The following is a 27,231-nucleotide window of genomic DNA, read 5'->3' on the forward strand; positions in this document are numbered from 1 at the left end:
TGGAGGAGTTTCTGTGAAATGCTGAGCTCCCTCAGCTTCCAGGGCCTTAAGTGGGTTGGGAGCACCCCAGCTGCTCGCAGGGCAGGACTCATGTTCTCTACTTATTTTAATTTACACTCCCACTTAGTCTTCACTCAGGTACTGAGAGCTGCAGAGGTGCAAAGGTTGTCTCCAGAACAGAACACGTATCATGTCATGAACTAAAAACCAGAGCCCCTTGGTACCCAGTGACCGGAAGTACACCAAATTGCCATTCCTTCCCCCTAACCCCACAGCCAGCCCCTCCTGTTGACACGGGGGCTCTGACTTGATTTCCACTCCTCGGAAACTGGTGTTTCCTCATCTAGTCAACCACCTTATCTACTTTTAAAGTAATTTGAGGTACATTCTGGCCTTATTAACTGCAGTAAAATCCATTTTAACCACACACAAAAACAAAAGAAGAAACTATGAAGGTAATTTATTTCATTTTTAAGCTCTTCATATGGACCAGCACATAATAAAAGGATGTCTATATGGAAAATGTGGGGCTAAAAAAAGGGAGGGGCAAAGAGATAATGTTTGATTAATAGTATCAGAGATGATTTCTGTAAGTACTTCAGCTCACTGCACCCACTGTGTGCTGATGTGACAGGCACCACAAACCACCACAACTGAGATTGCTCTCACTGCTGGGGTCTGAGGAGCTGCCCTTCCATGTGTGGTACATCAGCACAGAGGAGGCAAAAGGATAATTACACAACTTACACATATTCTTGTCTTTAAATACAGCCTCCTCCTCCACCCCCCCCCAAAAAAAAAAAAAAAAAACAAAAAACACACACATACACAACCCACCCACTTTTACATTGCACAATGCAATGATGTGTTTTACAGGAACTGTCTGCTAGAACAAAAATACATAGCAGTACCAGTCACATGCTGAGTCCATCAGGCAGCTGTAGTGTTCAACAAGTATGACTGAAAAACACTACTGTGAAATTTTGATAAAATATGGCTATGCCACCATGATAATAGGATTAATTATTCTAATTTGAGTTTCATAGTAGAGCTACGTTTTTGAATTGGGATTGGTAGTCCCACAATCATTAAAGATCAAAAAGCAAGCAAAAAACGTCTCCCAACAGCAGTCCAAATGTTTATATGCAGTTTTATACAAAGAATCAACAAATTGCTGGTCTATTGCAATCAACGAACAAAGACACCAACTATACTAAAAGAGTAAGAGCTGATGCCACAAAACAACATATTAAAAGATATAAATTGCTGGTCATGTTGTCATGTGTAATCACTCCTTTTGCATTAATGGTGCATGTGAGTTAGGGAGTTTGTATATAGCTGTCATTGTTTAGAATTTTCATTATTTGGAAAACAAAACATTTTTAGGCATTTTAAAATCTGCAAGTATGTTAATTACCTCTCATATTTCAGACATAATTTGCTTGAAGAAGCTATACAAAATGAAGTGTAACACCATGGAACGCTAGTTTTGGCTGGCTATAAAATATTTATGACCCTATTAAAAAAAAAAAAAAGTGTAACTGAGCAAATTCTAGGTTATATATTTTTATATACATGTACTCACACACGTGGCTTTGTTTTCATTTTTATGCTGTACAAAAGGTACTCTTTTTAGAAGATAATATAGCCTTATAGTAAACTCAGCATTAAAAAATACAAAGATGTCAACCCCCAGAAGAAAGTAATATAAAAATATTTAGTGAATTATTTCAGAGGAGAAATAATTATATGCTTGATTATATACAATATATGCTTGATTCTATTGGCACATTTGGATTCATCTAATAAATCTATGCTGTCCAGCAATTCACAAGCAAACCAAAGAAACTTGGAACTAGTTGCTGGGGATGTGGTGTCAGGCTTCTGAGAGTCACGTACAGGATTGTAAATTAAGCTGACCTGAATCTTATTTTATTGAAACACAATGAAACATATTAATCTGCTAAACTGATGAAGGATGTGGACAGAAAGATGAATACCAAATCAACTAAGTTTTTGGATTTGTTCTGGACAAAGTAACATTCAAGCCCCTTTTGTTTCCAAACGACAGGAGTTGGGGATGAGGAAAAGTACTTTTTTTTTTTTTTTTTTTAAGACGAAGAAGAGAGTTGAGTCCATGCCCTCAAACCAGATCTCTAACCAGTAGCTCTGTGAAAGTGTTGAAAAGGCTTTGTTTTCATTTTCATGCTGTACAAAAACAAATGTTTCAGACATTTAAATTTGTTGGAAAGAAGAAACAAACAACAACAACACATAGCAACACCAGCACAAAACAAACTTGTACTCTTCTGGCCTTTTTGCTTGTAAGCTTGTTAAAGCAACTCTCACCTCATTTATAATGCTGTATCACTGGTCCTGTGAATTGATTTTTATGCAAGTACTTCTTTCTTACATGCAAGTCTGGAATGTCTGAATCATTAGGACACAGCGTTCAAAGACGAAAAATTCTCAGACTCATATTCATAGAAGGAGAAAAGGAAGGTGTGCAGATGCAGAAGATGCTACCATGACCAACAGTAAATGCATAAGGAAAGTGTAATTTCACATGACTAAAGGGGAGATAAGTGTGTTCACTGCTTTATTAGCTAAGTGCACAAGTAAAAAAAATAAAAAAATATTTGAAGTCATGCAATTGTCTTCAGCAATCTTAAATAAATATCATGTTTGGGAATCGTCTCATATACTAATCCTTTTTAATTACTGTGTCCCTTAAAAGGTCTGTCTGTTTATGGTGCCTAAAGCCAAAGGCAGATTACAACCATGACTGAAAATGGCAAGTTCCCTTAAAGTGCTCAGCTACTGACAATGACCTACTTAGATGAAAACTAAATAAAGACTAAAAAACAATGTAGAAGAAGAGTATGGAATTGCCATCATGAAGGCCCCATGTACAACAAATAAGGCTAACTGGCACAGGATTTTGTCCTAAGCCAAGATTTCCAACTATGAGACCATGAAAGGGTTAAAGGAATCATTTCCCAGGTACATACGTATGTACATGGTCCAGGTCTACCACACTCAAGCCTTCTGCTGTTCAGTGAAGAATGGGGTTGAATTCTAGTTCATCATCCCAATTCACCAGGAGAAGAAGGATATAATATCTGCTCATATTTGCTTTATTTATGATGCTAACTGCTTTGCCATGATTACTTGAATCCTGATGGCTGGAATAGCTTCTAGCCATGTGTTCAACACATGGGAGTATAACAAATCTTAAATGATGCAAATGTCATGGCAGCATCATTACCAATTGGAACTGAAAGAACTTTAAAAAAATGTTGTGTCACTAACTATGTCTATTTTTTGTATATGTGGCAGAAGTGCAGAAGGGATCAGAGACAGTAGAAGTTGAGAATGGCTTCCAGATTTAAAGATCAGGTGGACCTGAATCACCTCTTCTTATTTTTTCCTGTAAGTCCTGTTAACAAAACACATGGAATCCAGCTCTCATTACAATGTACGGGAGTCTTACATTTACTTCATCCTACTCTGTTCTCCATGGAAAACAGTATTGGGAGTCAGTGGCTAAATTTCATTATTTTCATTATGAACTGAGTGAGGCAAAAGAGAAAGCACAAAGTAAAATAATGTTGAGAGCCTCAGACTATCCCTCTTCCCTTAACTGGTATCATTCATTTATAGATCCTTAAGCTCTGATTTTAAATGTATAAACACTGACAGCTTTTATTCCAAATGTTTGTTCTGACCCTAACCAACTTGTAACTTTCTTGGGAGCTACCAAAGACCTCCCTCACAAATATATATATATATTTATATATATATGGGGTTTGAGCATCTGAATATTTAAGAGTTAGCTCACAGAATGGGCATACAGTTTTGATGGGGAATTCAGTCTTAGTCTGTTTTAATTAATTCTTTATTCTGAGAAAAAAAAAAAAAGATAATAAAAAAAAAAATTGCAGTTTTACAGAGCATTACCTGCATCCTAATGACCAAAAGTCATCTAAAGGTGGCTGAAATTCAAGTGGGATAGCCCCCATAGAGAAGTATGGCCCTGAGTCATCATCCTAAGACAGGAAGAACACCTTTCCACATTTGGAAATAAAAGAAAATACTACATCATGTCATTTCATATTTCCAAATGGCCAAAACATACCCATGAAAGAAAATGTCAGGTCATCCAGAGATGCAATAATAATTGAGCATTGGTTAAGTTTAACTTAAAAAAAAAATAGCAACTGTGCAACCAGAAACCAAGTTGATTGCCAAACTTTCAGTTGCTCCAATGGATAGTGTGATGGCTGTAAGATTTATGGGCCTTAAAGCTCTGTTACTGCACTTGAACTAAGAAACTCATTTTTATTGCTGCATAAAACATTTATCAAATAAAAAACAGTCATAGCTGATTTAAGCAAGTTCTTAAAAGGTCATTATTCTAACAGATAATCATTGCTGTCATAGTTTACACATAGTCCATGGCTATTATTAAAATTCCCAAACAACCCTTTGACTCAGCTGCCACAGGGTTATGTGCATACACAGGTAATGTGTGTACATAGTTTAAAAAGCAGAAAAGTTTGCCCTGCTTCTGATTCCTTATAGCTTCCCCCTGCTATTATCCAGTTTTGTTGCAGCCTGTTTGATGGTTATGGGTCTGAAGTTATGGGATCTCAAAAGACTTGTTTTCAAGGTGAACATACACTCATGAAACCATGAGTGCAAATTATCCAACATGCAAGTAATGTGTGTCAAAATAAGGTACATTTCTTTCAATTTAAAATACATGAGTTATCTCCTGCTCTGGTAGTTGAGGTGATTTTCTAGTTTCTGTGTCTCTCCAGCAGCATTGGCTATTTCCTGCTGTGCATTTGTGTTCTCAGCAGCAACCTATGAGCCCTGAAAAGGATAAGAATTACCCACTAACTTGAAGGTAAGACCTTCATAGACTGTCACTAAAATATTGGTTGCTCCTTAAAAACATATTGTGTCTATTTTCACAGAATCACAGAACATCCCGAGTTGGAAGGGACCTGTAAGGATCATCGAGTCCAACTCCTGGCTCCAAACAGGTCTAACCCAAAAATTCAGACCATGTGGCTAAGTGCACAGTCCAAATGCTTCTTAAGCTCCGACAGGCTTGGTGCAGTGACTACTTCCCTGGGGAGCCTCTTCCACTGCACGACCAACCTCTCAGTGAAGAGCCTCTTCCTGATATCCAGCCTGAACCTCCCCTGTCATAGCTTGACATGCTTCCCTCAGGTCTTATCGCTTGCCACTAAAGACAACAGATTAGTTCCTGCCCCGCCACTCCCCTCGTGAGGAAGCTGTAGGCCGCAGTGAGACCTCCTGCTCAGCCTCCTCCTTTCCAGGCTGAACAGGTCAAGTGACCTCAGCTGCTCCTCATACGTCTTCCCCTCTAGGCCTTTCACCATCTTTGGATCCCTTCTCTGGACACTCTCCAATAGTTTCACGTCCTTTTTGTACTGTGGTGCCCAGAACTGCACACAGTACTCAAGGTGAGGCCGCACCAGTGCAGAGTAGAGCGGGACAATCGCTTCCCTCCCATAGGTTCTCTAAAAGGCTAAAGTGTAAAGGGCTGCAAAACTGGGAGTTATCTCCAACTTTACAGATGGGAAAAGAGAAGCAAAGGGGTTGAGGGGCACTAAAGGCTTAAACGCCAACAGTGGGACTTGTGTGGAATACAAATGCCAAAGTCCAAGCACACAGCCTCCTATGTCCAATTCCTTAGGAAGCTAAAGTATATACACAACTATATTTTCTTGTCAATAAAGTACCTCAGGCACCTCAATTTCTACTTTTGTACTTGTCTAGGACTGTTTGAAATTTGGTGAACCCACATAGCTCAGCACCTATTTCAGTCCAAAACACAGCCTGAATTCACAAACTTGGCAATTTCTCCCCTGTATTCCCTAGGGGAACCAACTTGGTTAGGACCCACCTTAAGCATGTCTACAGGACCAGGCACAGCCCAAAACACCACAGCAGAAGTAGACGGTTTAATTAAAAAAAAAAAAAAAAAAAAAAGTCTGGAAGAGGTATGGCAAAAGATTTAAAGCTCTAACAGCATTTTTTTATTCACTATTAACATCCCAGTGACAAATCTGATCTTGCAAACATTGTCAGGTGTAGGGTTTGCTGGCCAAGGGCTCCAGTGATGCTAAGGAGCCCTGTTAATGTTGTCGACAGTACAACTCCTCATAGCAGGATATGTCTTGTTATAAGTATTTGCACTGTTTAAGCTAAAGGCAGAGTCTTTCCCTCCATATTAGCAGGAAGAAGTCCTTTCAAGGTGCTTGTTTTCAGGTGGAATTCCCCCTGTTTAAATATTTAGGGCCAAATGCTAAAGTGGTTTTCAAAGCTCTCCTAGAAGGTGGTGGTAGTATATTCAAATCAAGAGGGATCCAGATGCCAGATAAAACAAAAAATTTGACTTGATATATTAAAGCATAAAAGTACTTGGTTTTCCAAAATACTTCTCTAAATTAGAAACAAAGAATTTACCTTTGGCTATGATGGCTTTTCTCTATCTAGGAAGAAGGTTTTGTTACACTTGACTGTAGTAGTCACTTCCTCCCAGAGGGCCATGCAGAGGCTTTCTAAACAAATTGTCCAGGTTTTCTAAACAAATTGTTCTATCTCCATTGGATTTTAAAAGTGCTTTCTATCTCCAGATAGCTTGTGCCGCCACCTGGATTTATCTCAACTAATTACATCAAGGAAAACCACGCTTGTCTCTGGTACGTTTTTACATCGCGATAGCTGTCTCAATGCAAAAAATCTGATCCTACAGGAAAGGCAGAGAAAAAAGAAATCATATACTCTAAATCCAAGAATTTACTGTATTAAAAAGCAGGATTTCTTCTTTGCCTGACAACACAGGAAAACATCCTATTCAATTCTGTTTTCTCTTTGATCAGATCAGAAGAACAAGAAATTGCTACAAGTTTTTATTTTTTTCTTAAATGTGCCTGATAGCTTCTGGTGACGCCAGCTCCCAAGGATTCTTTCCTCTAAATGCTTTATTATATTTTTCAACAGGAAAAATATGTATTTTCTACTGTGAATTCATATGTTCATTTTGAAGCCATGACAAGAAATAATAACACCTCCTCTACAAAGAGTCTAGTTCCATCTGGTTCAGAACCAAAAAGCCCTGCCGCAGTCTGATCTGAAGTGTAATTGATTTGGTCACTTGCAATTTAGCTTCTTCACTTACGTCTTTAGTGCATTAAGACTTCCTGGGGAGAGGAAAGAAAACTGTTTACATTTTTAGACTTTTTAAAAGTGCATCCAAAATCTCAAAGTGTTTGGTGTCTGATTAATTATGAACACCTAGAGGATAGCTCCCGAACTATTTTCAGAGCCTCTCCTAACATCAAGTGATTTTACTCTCTTCCGGGCACTTTGTTACATGTAAAAAGAAATATAATTTAATCAAACTGCAAATGAAAGCATCTGATGAAGAATTTATAGGCAGTGTGGTTAGTTACAGAAAGCAAGATGACAGCTCTTCCATGACTCCAAACAGCTCCACAGAAGGGGAAGAATGAGGTCTGTTGTAGCTATATTTAGGGAATAAAGTAAAAGAACTTGAAAAATTCTAATTAGAATTCAAGATACTGTGATAAAGGGAAAGATCAATGAATAAATATCCAACTGCCCTTAGCCAAACAGGCTAAACAGGATACTTTTGACAAGGAAACAGAAGAAGCAAAACAGAGCCATTGGAAATATCAGGACGAGATTTGGCCCTAGGCTTGCCTGTGTAGTTTCCCAGAAATGATTTTTTTTGGCAATTTTTGAAAGAGTAAATTTTTGGTAACCATACAGATTAAAAAATAGACCTTTTTTTTTTTTTTTTTTGTACTTTGTTATTATTGTATTGTACTTTTAATTCTTCAGTTTGTAAAGTTTAGAATTCTAATATACACGTCAACAGGGATAGACACATATATAAATCATTTGAGGGTCTTCAGAAAGGCTCGCCTGAATCAAGTTCCTTGGATTTTATGTGTGCTTCATTTTATACACTCTGAATAGTCCCACTGAAAATGAAGTAAAGTGTCTGGCAGGCCCCTATAGGACTAGGGTCTGAATCTAAGTTTAGCAAAAAAAATCAGTGTGAACACAAGTCCACCTTCCTTAACAAAGCACTTAACTGTGTGTTTGCATTTATGTATATATTTAAAACACTATTCAAATCAACAGAGTCTGCTGCATTGCAGCCTTATCTTTAGCAGTTCTTTTAGATAACCACAAGTGGTTAAAACACTTCTTTGTCCGCCTTTAGATTTTTTTTATTTTTTAATTTTTTTTTTGTCGACAACAGTGAAAACTTGGCTTATTGATTGGAAATATTATTTTTTTATTGTGGAGAATTGCAGAAGTTAAAAGGCCATTAAAAGCTCTTAGAAATTTCAAAATAGATGCATTCAGGCATATAGACAGAAATGATAAAAAAAAAATACAATTTGTCTTCCCAGATTAATTTGAACTCCCAGCTCCTCTTATTAACTGCTTATTTCATTGGAAGTTTGGTACTGAACCAGCTTTTAGAATTTGGGCCAAAATGATTCTGGCTCCTTTGAAAACTCTGTTCCCTGTTGCAGGGGAAATGGAGTCACAAGAAAATCAGTGTGAGTGAAAGAAGGGAAAAGGATGAAGGAGGGTGGGAGGGTACTTGAGCCTCTTACATGTCATCTTCTTGACATGGAGACCATCTAAATATAAAATGTCAGCGAAGACAAGTTCTGTTTCTTCCTACCTGCCTCCTCGGAAATTGTTGCTTTATATTCACTCAGAGAAGTGGACTAGCTGATGCTGAAGCAGTACAATAGATTCAGAGCTCTTTCCTTCCTGTAATGTAGCAGTCATGTTTATTACAGTGGATTTCAAATACGAAATGCAGAACTTCCACACGATCTAAATAAGTTGTTGTCGCAGCCAGAAGAGGGCTGACGCTCCTTCATTCCTGCAAAGCCACTTTTTTATCTGGTGTTCCGTTTTTACCTAGATATTGCCAGGAAAAACAAAAAGAGCAGATAAGATTTGAATTTAAAAAAGCAGGCAATGGGAAAGAAGAAAACCCAAACCAAAACAAAAGCCTTGTGAACCTTCTTACATAACAAAATGGTTCTCCTGCCTTGTACTCCCTTTTCCTTCGCTACAGGCAGTAAGTGGTAGAGTCAGGAAAAAGGCCACGATTTCTTAACTTTCAGCTACCTTAACTGCGTGGCTAGCATCCCGTGCTCCACGGGTGTTGTATGAGAGTCTCCATACTGCAGAAAAGAACAAGCACTCTTCTTTGAGCCTGGTGCAAAATGGCAACGTCCCAAGTTACAGTGCCTCCACCACAGCAAACTGCTTTGCACCACAGCGAGGAAGGGACTGCTTTGCCAGAATTGGGTAGGGGATATCTATACATGTCTTAGAAGTGAATGTGATCTGTCTAAGAGGTTGCCATCAACATGTGGGATGCAGTACAGCGTGGGAAGGGAGTCTTTTAGTTTTGCAGTGTAACTGGAAACTGTATTTCATAGCTGTCATATCCCTGGAGTGAAATATGTAAGCAAATAACACATCAAGCTCCTTCGATGCCTCCCTTCATAATACCCAGCCACAGCTTTAAACTATAAGGGCTTCTTAGACAAAGTCAGTTTGCTTGGCTGAGTCACTTCTGCTATCATGTTGCTCCAGAACCATCCGGAAAGCAAAGCATATCAGCAAACACCTCCTACAGGTTCATGAGACAGCCCTGCCACAAAAGAACACGCAAAGCAAAAGCATGAGGGAAGAGGAATTTTTCATGGCTATTTTATGGCTTTCATTTTCTTGGCAAATTCTTCTATAGTCATCAAATACATAAGATGCATAAAAAAAAAAAATAATCTGTGAAAAGAGTAATAAAAAGGTTAGCTTGACAAATGATATTTCCTCATTTGGCATGAAAGTTTATATTTGTCCAACAGTCAAACTTCATCCTAATAAAATAAGCTTTTCTAAATCACTTTTGAAAAATAGTCACATATGGACTGCATTACATATGTAGGTGTTTTGAGGCCAGAAAACATATTTTTGTTCTATGTCTGCAGCACATAGTGCAGTGGAATTCTGGTCAGTGACTGTGGCTCCTAGGTGTGGAGATCATTACAAGCCCACAACCTGACTCTACATGTATTATACCCTAAACAAGAAAGGTTTTCAGACATATCAGGACACCATAATTTTCAGGGCTGGATCCCAGACTATTAAAGTGCTTAAAGCTAGTGATTTTATCTTGAAGCCATTTATTCTTATGATTTCTCATGTCCTGTTTCTGAGCACTCACAAATGAAATGCAGGTATATTTCTAGATTGTGACATTTTGAAACAACAAAATCAAAACGTTTCATTAAAAATAAATAAATAAATATATATATATATTTTCCCTTGCTTATTTTTTCTATTCAGCCTATAGAAATCTATACATTAAAAGAATGATGTTTGCTCAACCTAAATCTAAAATGCTTTTTTTTTTTTTTTTAATAAGTACTATATTATCCAAACCTTTCTTCTCACCTTCTGGTGAGGTGGAGCCTCAACCAAACAGACATTAATTCTAAAACTCAAATAAAAGAAAGATTTAAATTATTTAATTAAACAGAATTTTGCTAAAGTGCAGCACAGTCCCTGGCTTGATTTTCCAGTACATTTTATAAGAAATTTATCACAATTCACACTAACCTCATGTTTTTCTTGTATTATTTTATATGGCTTGGTATGAAATACAATATTGAGATAAAGTTCAACAACTCTATTTTTTTTTCTGTTTTACACATTGATCTATATTAGAATAAACAGTAGAGTGCCTAAGCAAGAACCACAGGACTGGTGTTTTAGTAAAGTGTCTTAAAGTGAAAGTACAGAACATCTTTTCGTATTTTATGTCACTTATTACTCTCTGCCTGAATAAAAAGCTCAAAATAAAAAGTGTTTTTTTTTTTTCTGTGCTGTTTTTTTCACATGGCTTTTCATCCGTTACTTCTGGATATATCAATACCCCACAGGGAACTTCATTCTTTGAGTCTGTTCTGTGACAAAACATGTTTTCTTTTCCAGGTAAAGCTAACAAACTCCCACATGCGGGCAATAATGTAACAACAGGCCATTTCCATGCACAGACCATCCAACACGTGCTGCATATGACCTTGCCTATGCTCCAAGTCATAAACTGCTTCTGAGATGCTGCTCATCTTGCCCCTCTTGAAAGTCAGGCAAATCAGCTGTGTGCACCACCAGAAGGCTGGCAGTCCCTGTGACGTGACGGTATCTCTCGTCTCTCAGAGCATGTCCTGTAAAACGCGTGTCTGCAGCAGGACACCTATGCAATGCACACATCTCCTGTCACATCAGGTAACACCCATGCCAAGCCCCCTCGCCTCGCGCCTCCGCGGGACAGCTCAAATCCCCCCGGGAGGGCAGGTGGTGAGCACTGTGAACATCAGAGCTTACTTCTAGCTCAGTTGCAGAGCTCAAGAGAAAAGTTACGGTTGTGCTGGTGAGAAAACTTCTGAACACTTTGCCCCCTTATTCTCACAAGATTTGCACAAGCGCCAATGTAATTTTAAAGGTCAAAAAATGCAGCTGAACATCAGTACCTCATGTATTAACAGGGAGTTGAGGTATGTCGGTAGGTAGGCATATAGATGCATACATTCATGTTTTCTACTTCAAAATACGTGAATAGACTGGCTTGGCATTACTTTTCTTGAATGTTACCAGCAGAGAGGAAACATATCAAGTTGCTGCCATACAAAAAGCACTGAAAACATTAGTGATTTTGTCATCAATGGCTGAGTTTAATGTACCCTTTTAGTTTTTCTTCTGTAAATTAGTGCCAGATTCATGGCCCTATAAAGCCAGCTCCTTCCTCTCTATAGCAGAACTGTTCAAAACACCAAGGCAGGCGGCTCAGATGTGCCTTGTCTCTCCCACGGCTTGCCTTACTTCTGACCTGGAGGAACATGTCTAGGAGTGAGAGGCTTTTGATTTCTGGGTATATTAGGGCCAGATTCTCCACTGGCATAAGTCAGTTACATCTCCCTGAAGTTATTATAAGCTATTCCAATTTTCTCAAGAAGAGGATCTGGCCCCTGTCAGTCTTTGGCTCCTCTGCAAAGGCTTTTAATAAGGCGCCAACTGTCCTGGCAATGAGGATGTATTGAGTAGTGCTCAAAGTGAGCAGTAGCAGACAGGAGCTCAGCCCAATACCATTTTTCTATGCAAGAATTAAGTACAGCACTTCTTTTAAGCTTAAAACAATTCTTACTGTTCCACTAAAACAAAGAACAACTCACACAGCGAATACCAGCAAGAAGTGGGAGAGGAAATTAAAACAAAAATAAAACAAACAAACAAACAAAAAACAGAAGGGGGAAAAAAGGAAGAAAAAAAAAGAAAAAAAGAAAAAAAGAATAGCAAGCGGGTAGTTGAATCCAGCCAGGTTGACAGTGTGTGCTATTACTACCTCATGGCGTCAAAGGTCTTCATCTCAAACCTATGCCACAAAAATATACATATTCCCATAGGCCGTCTGTACTAAACAGTTACCCGAGTTTTCCCCAGTTGTGACTGAGTTCCAATTAGCAGCACTGCTGAGCATCAAGAGAATTCCAAGTGTGGACAAGGTGGGAGGAAGGGGAGGTGTTTTCTTTAAAGCAGAGGGGGCTTTTCAAGCTGGAAGATGCCAGAACCTCATCTTCGGTTGGGATCTGACCAGCACAGTCAAGCCTTTGGAGTAAACTCTAGGAATATTTTGTTAATGAACCCAGCAGTAGAAGGAATACAAATTTCCCAGCTGGAAATGATCCGGATACCTGATGTTAAAAAAACCTGATGTTGTTTCCACCATCATTCATCCAAAGGAAGCAGATATGGCTATAATTATTTGTCTTTTTGGTCCCCATTTGGCTTATTTTTCTGAATGAGCAGACAAACTCTTGCAGGAATAATTCTACTTTGCAATGTTCAGAAAAATCTGAAAAAACATCTTGTTGGACCCAAGATGTTAGTGTCTACTTGAAACACTCCTTATGGATTAAACTGAGTGAAAGAAAACAGATGGGAAAATATGGCGCGGAGCATACAGCCACGAGAAATCGAGAGAGGGCTTGAGGAGGGAGAACACCTTCTGCACCAGGACATGCATCCAAAAGGGATTCTTGGTTTGCTGACATCTTGGTTTGCTGACATCTGCTCCAGATCAGCAGCTCTGGCTGCGTGTTTGAGTGCAGTGAGGCGTTGGGAGGAGCTGGCCGCCCTGCCATAGGTGCCCAGAGTATCATCGTCTAGAGGTGAATGCCAGGGTGGCATGTAAGCTGCATCCCAGAAAAATACAGCTGAGAGGCAGCTTGTCCACAGGCCGTCAGCAACACGTGGCAGTGCGTGCAGTGCCAGTGCCACATCAGGCATCAAAAGGAGCTCAGAGCAACCACAGAAAAAATTTCCCCCATCCCCATCCCCAGAGTAGCACCAAGGGGCAGGAGCTGGCAGGTGCTCCCCCAGACCCCAGCCCAGCTTGAGGGCAGCTGTTCAGATGGGCACAGCCCCTCTCCCTACACGAGTGCCATGGCTTCGCTTAACAAAAGAAAAGAAAAGGCGCATAAAGTCTGTCGACATACTGAGAGGTGGGAATTGTGACTTTCTCTCTGGATTCACAAAGGACGGACCCCAGTTAATTAAAAACATCTATGAAGTCCAATAGCGCTTTTTGGAGCAAAATAATGAAAAATCCAAAAAATTCCCAGGGCCTCTCTTTCCATCCATCTAGATGTCACTGACTGTGATTCTTTGCCAGTAATCCTCCCCCCCTTCATTGCACTGAACTTCAGTGGCCCCTGCACACCAGCACATTTTCTCTCTCATGCTGCCATCTACCACTGCACCACTGCCGCTTCTGCAGCATTTGTGCGTGCTGCCGGTCCCGTTAGTCAAGGGATATTTTAAATTATATATTTTTTTTATTTTTTACTAAGTTATAGCTAAACCCGCGTGTGAGTTAAAGCCACGGACCCAATTTGCTAACGAGCTGAGCCCTCACCTATGCAGCGGGCACAAAGCGCGGCCACGCTTCTGCCTTAGCGATGAGGAAGCCGATGCTAAGGGCTCAGAAAGCTGGCACCTTGCCTCGGCCCGGCATCCTTAAAGCAGCAGCCCCTTTTACGTGAGTTTCAATTCGTCCTCCCCACCTGCAAAGCCGGGGGGCCAGCACAAACTCTCCGCTCGCCAGAGCCCCTTATCTCCGCGGTGCTTCCGCGCCGGGGTCGCGGCGGCGCGGCTGTGCGGGCTGCGGGGCGCGTCGGGCGGCGGGGACCCGACGGCAGGCAGCCGGGCACCACCTGCAGAGCGGACAGCCTCCGTGCCCAGCAGCCCGCGGGAGGGGACAGACCCCCCCGGTGTCCCCCGGTGTCCCCCGGTCCCTCCCGGTTCCCCCCCGTTCCCCCCGGTCCCTCCCCGTGCCCCGGTCCGAGCTCCGCCGTGTGCCCGGCGCCGCTCCGGCTGCAGGCTGCGGGCAGTCCCCGGCAGCCCCGAGCCACAGGACCCCTGGGGAGCCCCCGGCCCTCCGAGAGCCGAGTGACGGCTGGGGAAAAGCCCACCCGAGGCGACGGGAGAAGCCTGTCCCTGGTCAAGAGCCGTGAGAGCGGCTGCGGACGGCGAGCCGCGCGTTAGCATCACCCCCTGCAAGCACGCCCGCTGTTTTGCGTTATTTTATCTGGAAGCTGCGTGACTCCGGGCGTGTTTGCAGCGGGCCGGCTGGCAGCGGTCGGGGCAGGGAGGTCGCTGCATCCCTCCCGGCCGCAGGACACCTCTCGCCCCGGCGGCGCCGGGCAGCGCGGTGGGAAGGGATGGGAAAGGATGGGAAGGGATGGGAAGGGATGGGAAGGGATGGGGAGCGGAGCTGAGCTGAGCGGAGGCGGGCCGGGGGGGGGTTAACGCTTCTTAAATGTCATACTTTAGCGGGGATGGAAAATTTGAATTTTCTGTGCATTCCAGGAACAATTCCTTGGGGTGGTGACCTTTAGCACCGATTCTCTTAAGAGAGGAAAGTAGTCGAGTGTTTATCTGCACGACAGAAAGCTTTCCCTAGTGGAAGTTCATGGAAGTGTTAAAGGGGGCGGATAACGCGGGATTTGGAGGCGCTTGTCCAATGATCTGGAGGGGCTTGGAGCGCAGATCTCAGCTGGCAGACATTTAAATGGGAGACAGCTCGGCGCTGCTGCAATTTGTAGGCAGGATCCGAGGCTCTCCCTCTATGGACTCCCGGGCAGCCCCGGGCTCCTACGTCGCCCGCTCCGCCAAGTGACACCGCAGGGCAGAGCCGCGCCGAGCCCCAGGCCCCGACGAGGAGCCGCCGCCACCGAGCCGGGCCCCCCGAGGAGCCGCCGCCGCGCAGGTGAGCCGGGCCGGGCCGGGCCGGGCCGGGCCGGGCAGAGCCGTGGCAGAGCCGAGCCGAGCCGAGCCGAGCCGAGCCGCGCTGCGCGCACTCACAGCGGGGCCGCAAACGGGTCCGGCAGCGGCCGAGCTTGGCCAGTCCGTGGGAGGCAAAATGTGCATCCCTTTATCCTACCGCCGGGCTGGGGGCATGGGGAGGGGTCGTTCGCCGGTGCCCAGCAAAAGTGCCGGGCGCCCCGGCTCTGCGGAGGATGCCCCTCAGCGGGAGCGGGGCTGACACCGCTATTCCCGCCGAGTACCGCGGCCGGGGCGCCGTCCATGCCTCTCGCCCGGCAAACGCCGGGATTGCAGAAGCCCCGTTAGCTCTGCCTCCCATCTCCGCCTACAGCATCCCTCCCGACAAATTGGATGCGGCGCCCACCCGAACCCGACACGCGGCCAAATCCCGGCCCGGCCTCTGAGCGGAGCGGGGCGGGGGCAGGTCCAGCTCCAGGTGCCGGCCTCGCCGCCGCACGCCCCGTCCCGTCGGGTCCCGTCCCGTCCCCTCCCGTCCCGTCCCGTCGGATCCCGTTGGGTCCCGTCGGGTCCCGTCCCGTCGCTGCGGGCAGCCCGGGACAGGCGGCGGGTGCGGGGGCCGGGCAGCGGAGCGCCGCGCAGCGCTGCGGCCCCGGCTGCGCGCCCGCGGGAGCGCCCTCAGCGCCCCTAAGCCCGGCACGGCACGGCACGGCTCAGTCTCCCACCTGACTTCTGCCGCCTCGACGGCTCCGCGCTCCTTCGGCCCTCGTCGCCTTCGCAGAGCTCGGGCAGGCTCGGGGGGCGTCGGTGCCCGCGGGGAGCCGGGAAGAGCCGGGCGGAGGCGAGCCGGCGGGGTTGGTGGGGGGGGGGGACACGCGCACCTCGCGTCCCTCTGGGGCCGCCGCATCGCCCCCGGCTGCCGGTGCCGGGGACAGGGTGACGGGAGAAGCCCGTCCCGTCCCTTCCCGTCCTTCCCTTCCCGTCCCTTCCAGTCCCGGCCCGGCCCGGCCCGGCCCCGCAGGCAGCGCCCTCGGAAGCGCCGGGCCCGGCCGCCCCCCGGCGGGGTGCGCGGGGTCTTCGTGTCGGGGGGCGGCCAGCGCCGGGGCCCCGCTTCCTCTGAGCCACTGGGGTCGGCGAGCCCGAGAGCCGCTGCCGTCCCGGCCGCTCCTCCCCACGCCGAGAAAGCCCAGAAGCAGCCGGCTCGCAGGCGGCGGGGGCTGCACGCGAGGCTTCGGGGGAGCCCACGCCCGTGTCCGTCCGCTCCTCTTTAGGCTTCAGCCCCACGCCGTTCCCCGGCGTTTGCTTTCCCCTCGGTGGGGTCGCTCTCCCGAAGACCTCCTTGCCGCCTCGCATCGCTGCCCCGGCCCAAGAGTCCCGAGGTGGCAGTGGCAGTGGCACCAGCCGTGCCCAGCGCTCAGCTGCCCTCTGATCCCCCGGGGTGCCCTGCGGAGACATCCCTCCTCAGGGGGAACTCTCAGAGGGATCGGGTTTTGGGGTTTGTGTGTGTGTGTGGTTTCCTTTTTCCCCTTGTACGGCTGCCCGCACTTATTACGTGTCTCGGGGAAGGCATCTCCGTGACTCAGACGAAGGAATTATCGGAAATATAAATGTATCCAGATTCTACCAAAAGGAGATGTTAGTTTTGCTATCTTGATCTCAGAAAAAAAAAAAAAAAAAGGTTCTGTGGGAACTGCCACCGCCATACAAAGTATACTTTTTGTGTATTTAAAGATACAGATCTAGGAACTATGAAAACATTACATAAGACTATTTCTGTAATTCATATATTATAAACCAGGCATAAAATTATTCCGATCCATTGGGACATAAACCATTTCAGTTTTCTCAATAGCCAAAGCGTTGTGTTTTGCCTCTTTGCTTGGCTGGTATTTGAAGCCCACCAAGAACATTTATTTTTCTAGGTCTTCGGCAGATTATTTTTCATGTTTTCTGCGAAGCACATGAGTCCATGGCTCATCATAATATTTTCCTAGTAAATATGGTTCACAGATGAAATTATGGGCCTGCTGAGGTCTGTGAGAATTTTGCTGTATATTTCAACAGAACCGGGACTCCATCCAGTACTTTTAAACAAGTTGCTTTGTGCTAAAAATTTCAGTGATCGCTTTACGACTCTGCCTGGGAACTCATAGGGAAGTGCCGTTTATAAACTGACATTTGGAGGTCCTTAATTTATAGCAGAAAATGTATACACTGAAAAATTACAGCTTACTGTATTGAGTAATAAACCTGGAAGGTTTTACACTTCCATATTTACAGTTGCTAGTATTAATCCGCAGCATTCCTCATCTGCCGTAGATGAGTAGATCCCCAGCTCTAGATAATCCACATATGAGGTGATTTGAACGTTAGGGTCCAATTCTGCTCCTGTTTGAAGTCAGCAATAAAACTTCTTTAGGCTTTAGGACTGAGTGCTTACAGATGATAAAGAGTCGAACTCAGCTCAGCAATGAAATACAGGGGGGAAAAAAGGAGTTTTTGAAGTATTTTGTTACTTTTTGAAAATAAATATTAATGATATTGGATCTCTCAGTGGATCTCAATGAAGTAAGTGGGACTTGAATGTTTTTTCTGTGGACATCTGTATGTTCAAAAGGTTCTCAAAAAGGTTTCTGATTATGCCAATGCTTCTGTAGCAGCCGCTATCAAGTATTGAAAATTTAGCAGAAATTTGGCATGTAAGATTTTATAGCTTGATTCCTCACAGCTCCTACCCAAGCTCCAGAGTTATTACTGCTTCAGAATTATGGCTGTGACAAGGAAAAAAAAAATCTGGAGAGACTTCCTTTTCGTAAAACTTTGGATATGGTAACACTGATTTAGTCACTTGCACACTGTTGCGTGTTCTTTTTTTTTTTTTTCAGTAATAAAAAAAGCTGTTAAGGAAACATTTCACAAACACTAAATTGCAGATTGGATGAATCATTCTAGTTCCTAACTTAAGCAGAGGTGCAGTCTTCTCTCATAAGCAAATGCATTCATTGCCTCGGGATAGTGCAGAATGCAGGCACTGCATTTTGGCTGCTATCCTTACTGAGGCATAATACCTCATTTTCTTTTGTATTTTGCTTTTCTTTTTACTTTCTTTAATAACCTTTTTTTTTTTTTTTAATAGCTATTTAATAAGTTACTATTAAAGGAAGTTTGTGCTTGAGCTGCCATTAAAGGTCATGAAGTTGACAGAGTCTCTTTGGTGGGTCTATGTTTAAACTGTACTTAGTCTTAAATGTTAGGATTATTTTTAATTTTAGATGCATATTTTGGAAGTGACCATAACAAAGGCTTTGGCTGAGTTGTTAATTTTCATTTGAATCATAATCACTTTTTTGAGCATATAATATAGTTTCTGCCTTTGAGGTTGTAAATCAGCTCAGTGAAAAAAAGTATTTCGCCCTTAGTTTTAGGATGATATTGGAACACATCGCTGCATTTCCTTAGTGTTAGGCATGTGCTTCTTACAGACACATGATCCTGGGATGCATATAATGCAACAGTAGACATTACCATCAGATTTTCCCCAAATTACCATCCCAGAGTACATTTCATTTTCACATGACTGATGACTATGTCATCGGTTGCATGCTTATGGAAAGAAGGTGAAGTAGCATGGAGAAGATCAGTTCTAGAAATAAAAGTAGCCCAGGAATACGCATACTGGTGAAACAGCAACTCAGACTTATGGGACACTAAACAAATACCTGAAATTTCCTGGCACTGCTTAGAAACTAGAAAATTATTTTCAGTTGCATGCAATGCCTTTTTTTTTCTTTTTTTTTTTTCTTTCTAAGGTTCTGGCACCATGTTGAGTAAATAACATGCATATTAAAATACCGTCTAAATACAATGTGGGTATACAGTCACCGGAGAAATAAGAATAGTTTTGGAAGGAGTCATTCTGGTCACTTAAGGAAATAAGCAGTATTTTATAACTGTGTTTTTTAAAAATATTTTAAAGACAGAAGATGGAAACTAAAAAGAAACATGTTTAAGTAACATCGAGACTGCAAAAGAAACGGGAAAAACATTAAATACGAAGTCCAAGCTAATGCTTGAAATTCAACTGCATTGGTCTTCAATTAGAATTCCCAACTTTTTTTCTGTTCTATGACAGAGCCTTAAGCTTATTAAAATAGCATGCTCTGTACAATATTTCGTTTCCATATTTAAAGCAGCCCTTCCAAGTTGCCTGTTGGAGTCGGTAGTAGCATCACTTTTTACACCCCTCTCTTGAAGTCTGAAGCTTCTTCCAAACATGCAACACGCTGGTACATAAGCCTAAATGAATAAAATGAATCTGTACTGGTAAATAAACCTAAATAAATAAAATGGATGCATATTATATGTATGATAAAATCCATATTGTAAACTCCAGGTACGCTGACAGTGTGTAGACAAACGCTTAAAGTAACTCCACACTTAAACTTCCCAAGCAAATCTCTAAATATAATGGGAACCTCCTATGGCACTTTTCCACTCCAGTAATTCCTTTCCCAGTCCATTTTGTAAGAAATGCTTTTTGAACAGCATAATAAAAAACTTATTTTCTCTGTATGTCTGGAAAGATCTAGTAACTCAGAAATTAACAGGTATCTTGCACAGTAAAGGATACTTATCCCGAGCCTTGACTGAGTCTCTAGGTGGCCCTTCCAGGGCTGGCATTTGGCTGCTTTTCTGCCTTGCTGTGTGGTCTCAGGCCGAGCAGATAAAGCAGGACAGGACAGGGCCCTTGATTTCACGTATGTTGGCTGTGTAGGGTAGTAACACAAGCAGAAGTCTTCAGGTCAAACAGTAATTCATCCCTTACCAATAAAATGAGTTAAATAAGGGATATGACAGCAGCGCTCCAAGCAGGTAGGAAACACCAGCTTCCTCATTTGTTCTTCACAATTCTTCGCATTTTTAATGCATGGGCCTTCCACTTCTGGTGGCTTCTTCCAAGCTCCCCATGGCAAGGGTCTCCTGAGAGCCTCCCTCCCCTATATGCCTCGCTTGCTGCCACATCCCTCGCTTTCCAAAACAACACAGAGACCACAGGGAGGGGGAAAAGCATGACAGGTGATGAGTTGCTTCCTGGCTTGTTGGTGGCTTCAGCTGACCTAGCAGCCCATATTGCTCAGAGCTTTGGGAAACAGCAAAACTTGTGGAAGGTAACTGGGTCATAATTACTAAGGAAGGAAAGAAAAGCTGCTCCTATGCTAGTAACTAGGTTTTGGAGCAGGAGTGCAGTTTTAAAGAGCCTGGTTTTCTCTACTTATTGCACTTGAAGTCTTTTTGCGTGTGCGCAATCGACATTCTTTGTGATATTGATGTCACATACTTAATGTCATATATGAAATTCTGCTGTTCTCATGTCTTTTCATTATCCTGCTGGGTATAATGAATAAAAGTCAGAGATCTATGATAATGAATAAAACTCAGAGATCTATGACTGCATCTCTATAATGTATCTGTCAAGGATTCAGAGTAATGTGTGAGAATGTGTAATTTGAAATTACAGACACACCTCTTTCAACCTATACCTAAATATCCATTTATGTTTGTTGCCTATCTTGTTACACATTTCTTACTCACCTTAGGCTTCATTACATTCAGACTCAGTGGACCGATTCAGAGGTGCAGTATGGCAGAGCTTGGGATGCTGCATTCAGACCGCAGGTGGATATAGTCTGCACATATGGTCAGTCTACTTGGACACGTGGTATGCAAGAAGAGGTACAAAGCTTCTGAGTCTAAGGGACATGCAGTTAGGATGCATGCCCTGAGTCAAAGAGTTCAGTCCTCTGGTGTTGCAGATAACTATATCACATAAATCATTGCACAGCATAAAATCTCTTCTTCCACCAGTGTAAATCAGGAGCAGTGCTCCTAATGTCAGTAAGCTATAGGAAGGGAATAAGAACTCTTTAGAAGGGTAGTATACATGGAGAAAGGAGCTGGAAAAAGATGCATGCTACAGAGTTAAATTCTGTTTGGACTTATTGTAGCCTCTGACTTTCAGTCACCATATATGAAAGCTTTTATTACTTGGTAATTTGGAAACAGCTTTCCAGCTGATGAAGGCAAAGTGCTCATCTTTTATAAGTAAGTGTGCACTCCTGCACACTTCTTTTGTCTGTGCACACACACTTCCTTTAGGAGCTGAAAATTTTCTGCATACCTGATTTCTGTTGATATCTGAAATCCACAACTGTGCTTTATTTCCTCATCTTCCTCTCTATAGGATGGTCCGCACGCTGTATGCCGTTGCTGCTGTGTTTCTTCTGATGGGATTTCTGGTACCGACAGCAGAAGGGAGAAAGAGGAACCGTGGATCCCAAGGTGCTATCCCTCCTCCTGACAAGGATCAGCCCAATGATTCAGAGCAAATGCAGACACAGCAGCAGTCGGGCTCCAGGCATCGAGAACGAGGAAAAGGCACCTCAATGCCTGCAGAGGAGGTGCTGGAATCCAGTCAGGAGGCACTGCACATCACTGAGCGCAAATACCTAAAGCGGGATTGGTGCAAAACTCAGCCCCTCAAACAAACTATCCATGAAGAAGGCTGCAACAGTCGCACCATTATCAACAGGTTCTGCTATGGCCAATGCAATTCCTTCTATATACCCAGGCATGTCCGCAAAGAGGAAGGTTCTTTCCAGTCTTGTTCTTTCTGCAAGCCCAAGAAATTTACCACCATGACTGTTACCCTCAACTGCCCTGAGCTTCAGCCCCCTAGGAAGAAGAAAAGGATCACCCGCGTGAAGGAGTGCCGGTGTATATCTATCGACTTGGACTAAGCCGAGAAAAATATTGTACCGATTGCACTCTGACTGTCCGCAATCATTGCCAGTGTGAGAGGGAGTGGCATGAAATAGCAAAGCTTCGGGGCTGGACGAAACTGAAAGGAACCCAGTGAATTACCTAAAAAACAAAACAACAAAAAAAAAAACAACCAACCAACCAACAAAAAATCAAAGAACAAAATGGATGTAAGGAAAGGATAGGCATGAGTTTGGGTGTAAGAGAGAAAACGGATGTGTGCAAGCAAATATATGAATGTTCACTCTGACAAAAAAAAAAAAAAAGGAAAGGAAAGAAAGAATAAACAGGGGTATTAAAGATTAAACAATCTATTTACCCACAGTCATGAATTAGGTTTCCTAATGTAAATTCACATTTTTGCCACTTACTGGGAAAGTGGAGCTGTGGCTTTTGCTAATGTTCACCTGCCATTATATTTGCTTTTACTGTATTATGAGAAACATCAAAGTGAGAGGACAATATATCTGAAAGCATGAATCTATTCTTAAATATGAAGTAGGCTACAAGCAGTTACGGCATAGCAAGAACATCACTCAAAATAGCAGCTGTATCAAGAGTTTGTAATGTGCTTCTTCAAAAAAATAGCTGTAATCCAAAAGCCGCTTTTGGAGAACAATGGGGGAAGTGGGAGTGTTGAAAAGTCAGTATAGGTGGATGGAAAACAGAACCACAGCCAGTTAGACAGCAAAAGGCCAAAGTAAGTAGACGGGGGAGTACAAAAGGGAGTAGAAAAAGGAAAGATACATAAATAGGAAGACACAGAGGAAGAGATATTGTCCTCTGTTTACGTTTTGCTTTAATTTATATACCTAGTCATATATTACATAAATTAAAGAGAAACTATATACAAGGCTATTAAATACACTTCTGAATTCTAATGGCTCTCCACATCAATCCAAACCCATTCTTGTGCCACTAGATCCATTCGCTGTCTTGTATTTCTGGTATCAGTTATTCCTCATATTACATATATATGTATATGCAGTATCTTTTATTCATTGGTATCTATACATACATACAATGAGTATGCATACTCTATTGTGCATATCTGAACTCTCTCCTTCTCTTTTTCACACGCATACATAAAAACGTACATACCGCAGCACAAAAATCTTGCTAACCATGATCAAGTACAGAATGGCAGTAATTTAGTACATAAAGAGCAAAGCAAAAATTAAAACAAGCATCATGTGACTGCAAATGCAATAACCACACAAGAGACAAAAGACACGACATTCATGACTAGTAAACATTGCATTGTTATTGTTATTTTAGCTTTGCCACAGGCATGCAGTTTGTTGAAAAAGAGATGAAGAACTTTGCCAGCAATAATCCTCTTTTTATATCTTTTACCGCAGACTTGCATTTAAACAGGATTTGGACTAAGTAAAGAGAATTTCCTGAAAATTAAGGGCTAACTGCCCCCTCTCATCTGGGGGGAAAAACACACGAAAGGGGACACGCTACTTCCAACAGCTCAAAGACACTCACCTGGGAGACCAGCCTGCATTGTCTTTCCTTCAGGAGTAGGAGCTCAAACCAGACCAGGGTGGAGGCTCTTGGCGAGAGCGCGGCCAGCCCTGTGCAGCTGGGTGGATGCGGGGCCACGCGACCCCGCAGGCGGTGCCGCTGCCCTGGGCCCTGGGGCCGTCTGCGCAGCCACCGTGGTCCGCAGCCGCCCCGCACCTCAAGCAGCCGTTGTGCCTCCTGCTGATGCCTTCCTGGGCACTGGCTCGGCGACGGCACTTTCTGTCCAGGCGGTGAGGGCACCGCAGTGCCGCTCGCCTTCCTACACCCTGACAGAAGGCCCCCTGCAAAATGGCGCTTCCCTGTGGCAGCCATGTCCCAGTCAGTGGTACGGTGGGGCTTGCACACCCAGGACTTGTTTTCCCCTTCAGCAGCAATGCTCTTCTGTCTCCACTATCAGCATTGCTGTTCTTTCTCACACCAAAAGCCTCTCTCAGCCACAGGGTGATCGTTTTGACATGATTTCTGTCCATCAAACTCTGAGGAAGACCACTCTGCTCTTAGTAACATATCCATAGGAAAGAATACACAGTGGCACGTCACAGATGTGTACAATGTGCAGTCATTATATTAGGAGCCACCACTGTTACACAATGTCTCATGTAATTATTGGCGATATCCTGCGTCTCTGCAATTAATATATTTTTCCTATAAAATCCACAGCTACAAGGTCTGCATTTATAAGATTGAGAGGTTGCAACTCATTGATTCATATTATTTAAATGCATTTCACCTGGCGTACTCTCACTCAGCAGGTTTGACACATTTCTTCATGGATTTTAAAATCCAATTTTAAAATCTGGAATTATAGGAGGTAGATTTCCACTGTGTGGAATGTGAATAGTTAAACAGAAAGATATGGATATTTAATGTTATTATTAATACAAATCCTCTTTCATTGATAATAGGCAGAGGTTGTTTTCCTTTAAATTACTTTTTTTGAGTTGGTTTGCAGGTGATAGGGCCAATCTCAGCCTTTGCTGAAAGATTTGTACTAGCTAGTGTTTCTGTTCAATAAATGGGCACAACTTAATAAAGAAATTGTTTTCTTCAATTGCTGTCAATAGAAAAACTCTCATTGTCTTTAACAGTGACGGGATTTCATTCTAGGCTGCTCTGTCCCTAAAGCTTTAGACATGAAGCAAAGCTTTAGACGTTACCGACTCCTTTATTTAACATTAGACTAGCATTCTGAAGGAAAACCGATAAAAGTGTTACAAATCCTTATGTTCCAAACAGCCTGTGCACAGATCACAACGGAACTCCCCTGGAGGCAGATCCCCCCCATAACTATGTAAATTTTATACAAAGAACTTTTATGAATTGCTAGTTATTGCCTGAGAGTAAGAAAGTTCTGCTAACTTACAATTATACAAGATATTTAATATCAACCACAATATGTATTTAAATTTCTGCTTTATTCTAAAAACAATGGACTATATAACCTAAGGCTGCAGTATTTTCATGCTCGGTCTCACAAAGCAAAACTTGGTTTAAAATGAAGTTTTAATTATTTTGTAACTGAATAGAATTGGAGGTTTTTCTTCCCAGCATTTTGTACGTCATTTTAACTACTAGTAACAAATAAATAAAATATCTTCTTCAGCCCATGTCTATTGTTGTTTTTTATTTTTTTTAATTTTGTTTCTTCCTTAAGTTTCCAGCTCTTTCTGGATCTGTTGTACTTTACTCTGACTTCTGTGGTTTCTCTTAATTATAAAAGGGCTTACATTATGACAATGAGACAGAGACAAGCAATGGCACCATCATTCAACACGGCTACTTCAATAAGGTTTTTAAATGAGATCTGTCACTTCCCCCTCACCCTTTCACAATTTATAGAAGGAAAATCTCAATCTTTACTCACACTTTTCCCCTTGTAAACCATATAGTGACAGTTCAAAATATAAATCAAACTGGAATTGTTGTAGAGTTGGAGTTGGACTCAGCATGCCTGCGTTACACCTCACCTCAGTTCTGTGTCTATTCATCATTTCACTCCCACTTTAAAAAAAAAAAAAAGAGTAGGGAACACCTTTGCAACACAGAATTTTACAAGCTCTCAGTGAGGACAGAAAAGATGAAAAGGTGGAATTATGAAGGAGTACAAGAAGAGCTGTAATTTCCTTTCACCTTCTCTGTCCCTGTTGACTGCACTTGAACAAGGCTGGTGCTGAGGAAAGACTGCTGCCGCAGAGGGTGGATTGCGGCCACCCAGCTGGGAGGAGATGGCAGCAGCACTGCAGATGCTGTCTTTCTAACCTGCTGCTCTGCCAGGTGTCCGGAGGACTAGGTCAGTCCTTCCAGAGCAATGCTGCGGTCTTCAGCAGCCGTGGCGTTTTCTGCCCTTGTGGTGAAAGCTGCTTAGATGGGGATCAGCACCTCATCGTACCACACTGAGGACAGCCTCTTATTTCACACAAGCCTTTGAGCAGTAACAAAGGCATGCTCATTTTCAGACTTGCACCTTTTCATTCAAAGGAGAGTCAATGACACAGTTGGGCCTACAGTCCCTTGAGTGAGCAGCACGTTGTGGCACACAGGGGTAACCAGAGGCAGATGTCCAGCACCCAGCTGTGAAAGGCAGGGTGGTGATAAGACACTGCTGCTTTTTCCTCATGTGCAGCCCTTTTGAAATAATGTAGCTGACCAGTCTATGGAGTACTGCTTCTTTGGGTACTTTAAAAGCTTTTTCTTCAGTTTCCTCTATTTTATTTTTCTTTTTTTTTTTTTTGGGGGGGGGGGTATGGTGAGGGGCGTGGGAAGGGACCTTCTAAAATTTACTGAAAGGGAAATAACATTAAAATCATCATTTGTAAAAGGCATTTGACCTTTTCTGGTCGGAGATTTAGGCACAATTGCATGGAATAAATTTCCATGAAGAGATGTGAAAATATATCTTTATCTGAAGATTTAAAACAGAGAGAACAACCTCCTGGGCTTACCTTTCTAATACTTTCTAGTATTACGGCCTTATTATTTATATGCTAACAAGCTGAGGCAGTCATTATAATTTACATTTGGCCTTCATACCAACTTTGAATTGAAGATATGTCCACTGTGAAGTCCTGCGTGCTTTATAGATAGTTGCACGGACCAAAAGAAGATGAGAGGGAGAGAGAGAGATCACACACCTCAATCAGGTTTCAGGGGACGGATAGAAATAAGGCTATTTTTTTCTGTCTTCCCAGCGAGGTAGGCTAGATTCCTGTTCAGGATTTCCGTGTGTGCTCTGCAACCCATGTGTTGTGCAGTAGATTTGCACACACGTGATAAGACTAAGGCATCAAGAGCGAGTCGGGCTGGCTGAGCATATGCGAGACATCTGAGCAACACATGGGTGCGGTAGGTGCGGCGTGCTCTGGACGGGTCAGTGGAACAGGCAGCACCGTGGCTGCGCTCCAGCCGCCTGTCAGCAGCGCTGCCTGCCCGGAA

General features: G+C 43.1%; 2 protein-coding genes across 2 annotated transcripts; one reads left to right on the forward strand and one right to left on the reverse strand.

The window, feature by feature from the left end:
* Window positions 1-7,253: 7,253 nt before the first annotated feature.
* Window positions 7,254-18,570, reverse strand: LOC308195937 (uncharacterized protein). Its single transcript, XM_080594168.1, has 2 exons — window positions 16,173-18,570; window positions 7,254-9,012 (listed from the first exon to the last, which is right to left on the reverse strand). Exons 1-2 carry the CDS (start codon window positions 16,900-16,902, stop codon window positions 8,969-8,971), a joined length of 774 nt encoding a protein of 257 aa, XP_080450294.1. The 5' UTR covers window positions 16,903-18,570; the 3' UTR covers window positions 7,254-8,968.
* GREM1 (gremlin 1, DAN family BMP antagonist) lies at window positions 14,193-25,401 on the forward strand. Its single transcript, XM_080594169.1, has 2 exons — window positions 14,193-15,433; window positions 21,689-25,401. The coding sequence occupies exon 2, from the start codon at window positions 21,690-21,692 to the stop codon at window positions 22,242-22,244; it is 555 nt and encodes a 184-aa protein (XP_080450295.1). The 5' UTR covers window positions 14,193-15,433; window position 21,689; the 3' UTR covers window positions 22,245-25,401.
* Window positions 25,402-27,231: the final 1,830 nt, after the last annotated feature.

The sequence above is a fragment of the Anser brachyrhynchus genome, assembly GCF_964034855.1.
Source record: "Anser brachyrhynchus genome assembly, chromosome: 5".
Taxonomy (NCBI): Eukaryota; Metazoa; Chordata; class Aves; order Anseriformes; family Anatidae; genus Anser; species Anser brachyrhynchus.

Excerpts from the sequence above, each read along its gene's own strand:
- LOC308195937 (XM_080594168.1), bottom strand. The coding sequence starts at position 16,902 with ATGTCTCCGCAGGGCACCCCGGGGGATCAGAGGGCAGCTGAGCGCTGG. Across the intron at positions 9,013-16,172 it reads GTCGAGGCGGCAGAAGTCAG|GTAAAAACGGAACACCAGAT; the intron begins GTGGGAGACTGA and ends GGCAATATCTAG.
- GREM1 (XM_080594169.1), top strand. The coding sequence starts at position 21,690 with ATGGTCCGCACGCTGTATGCCGTTGCTGCTGTGTTTCTTCTGATGGGA.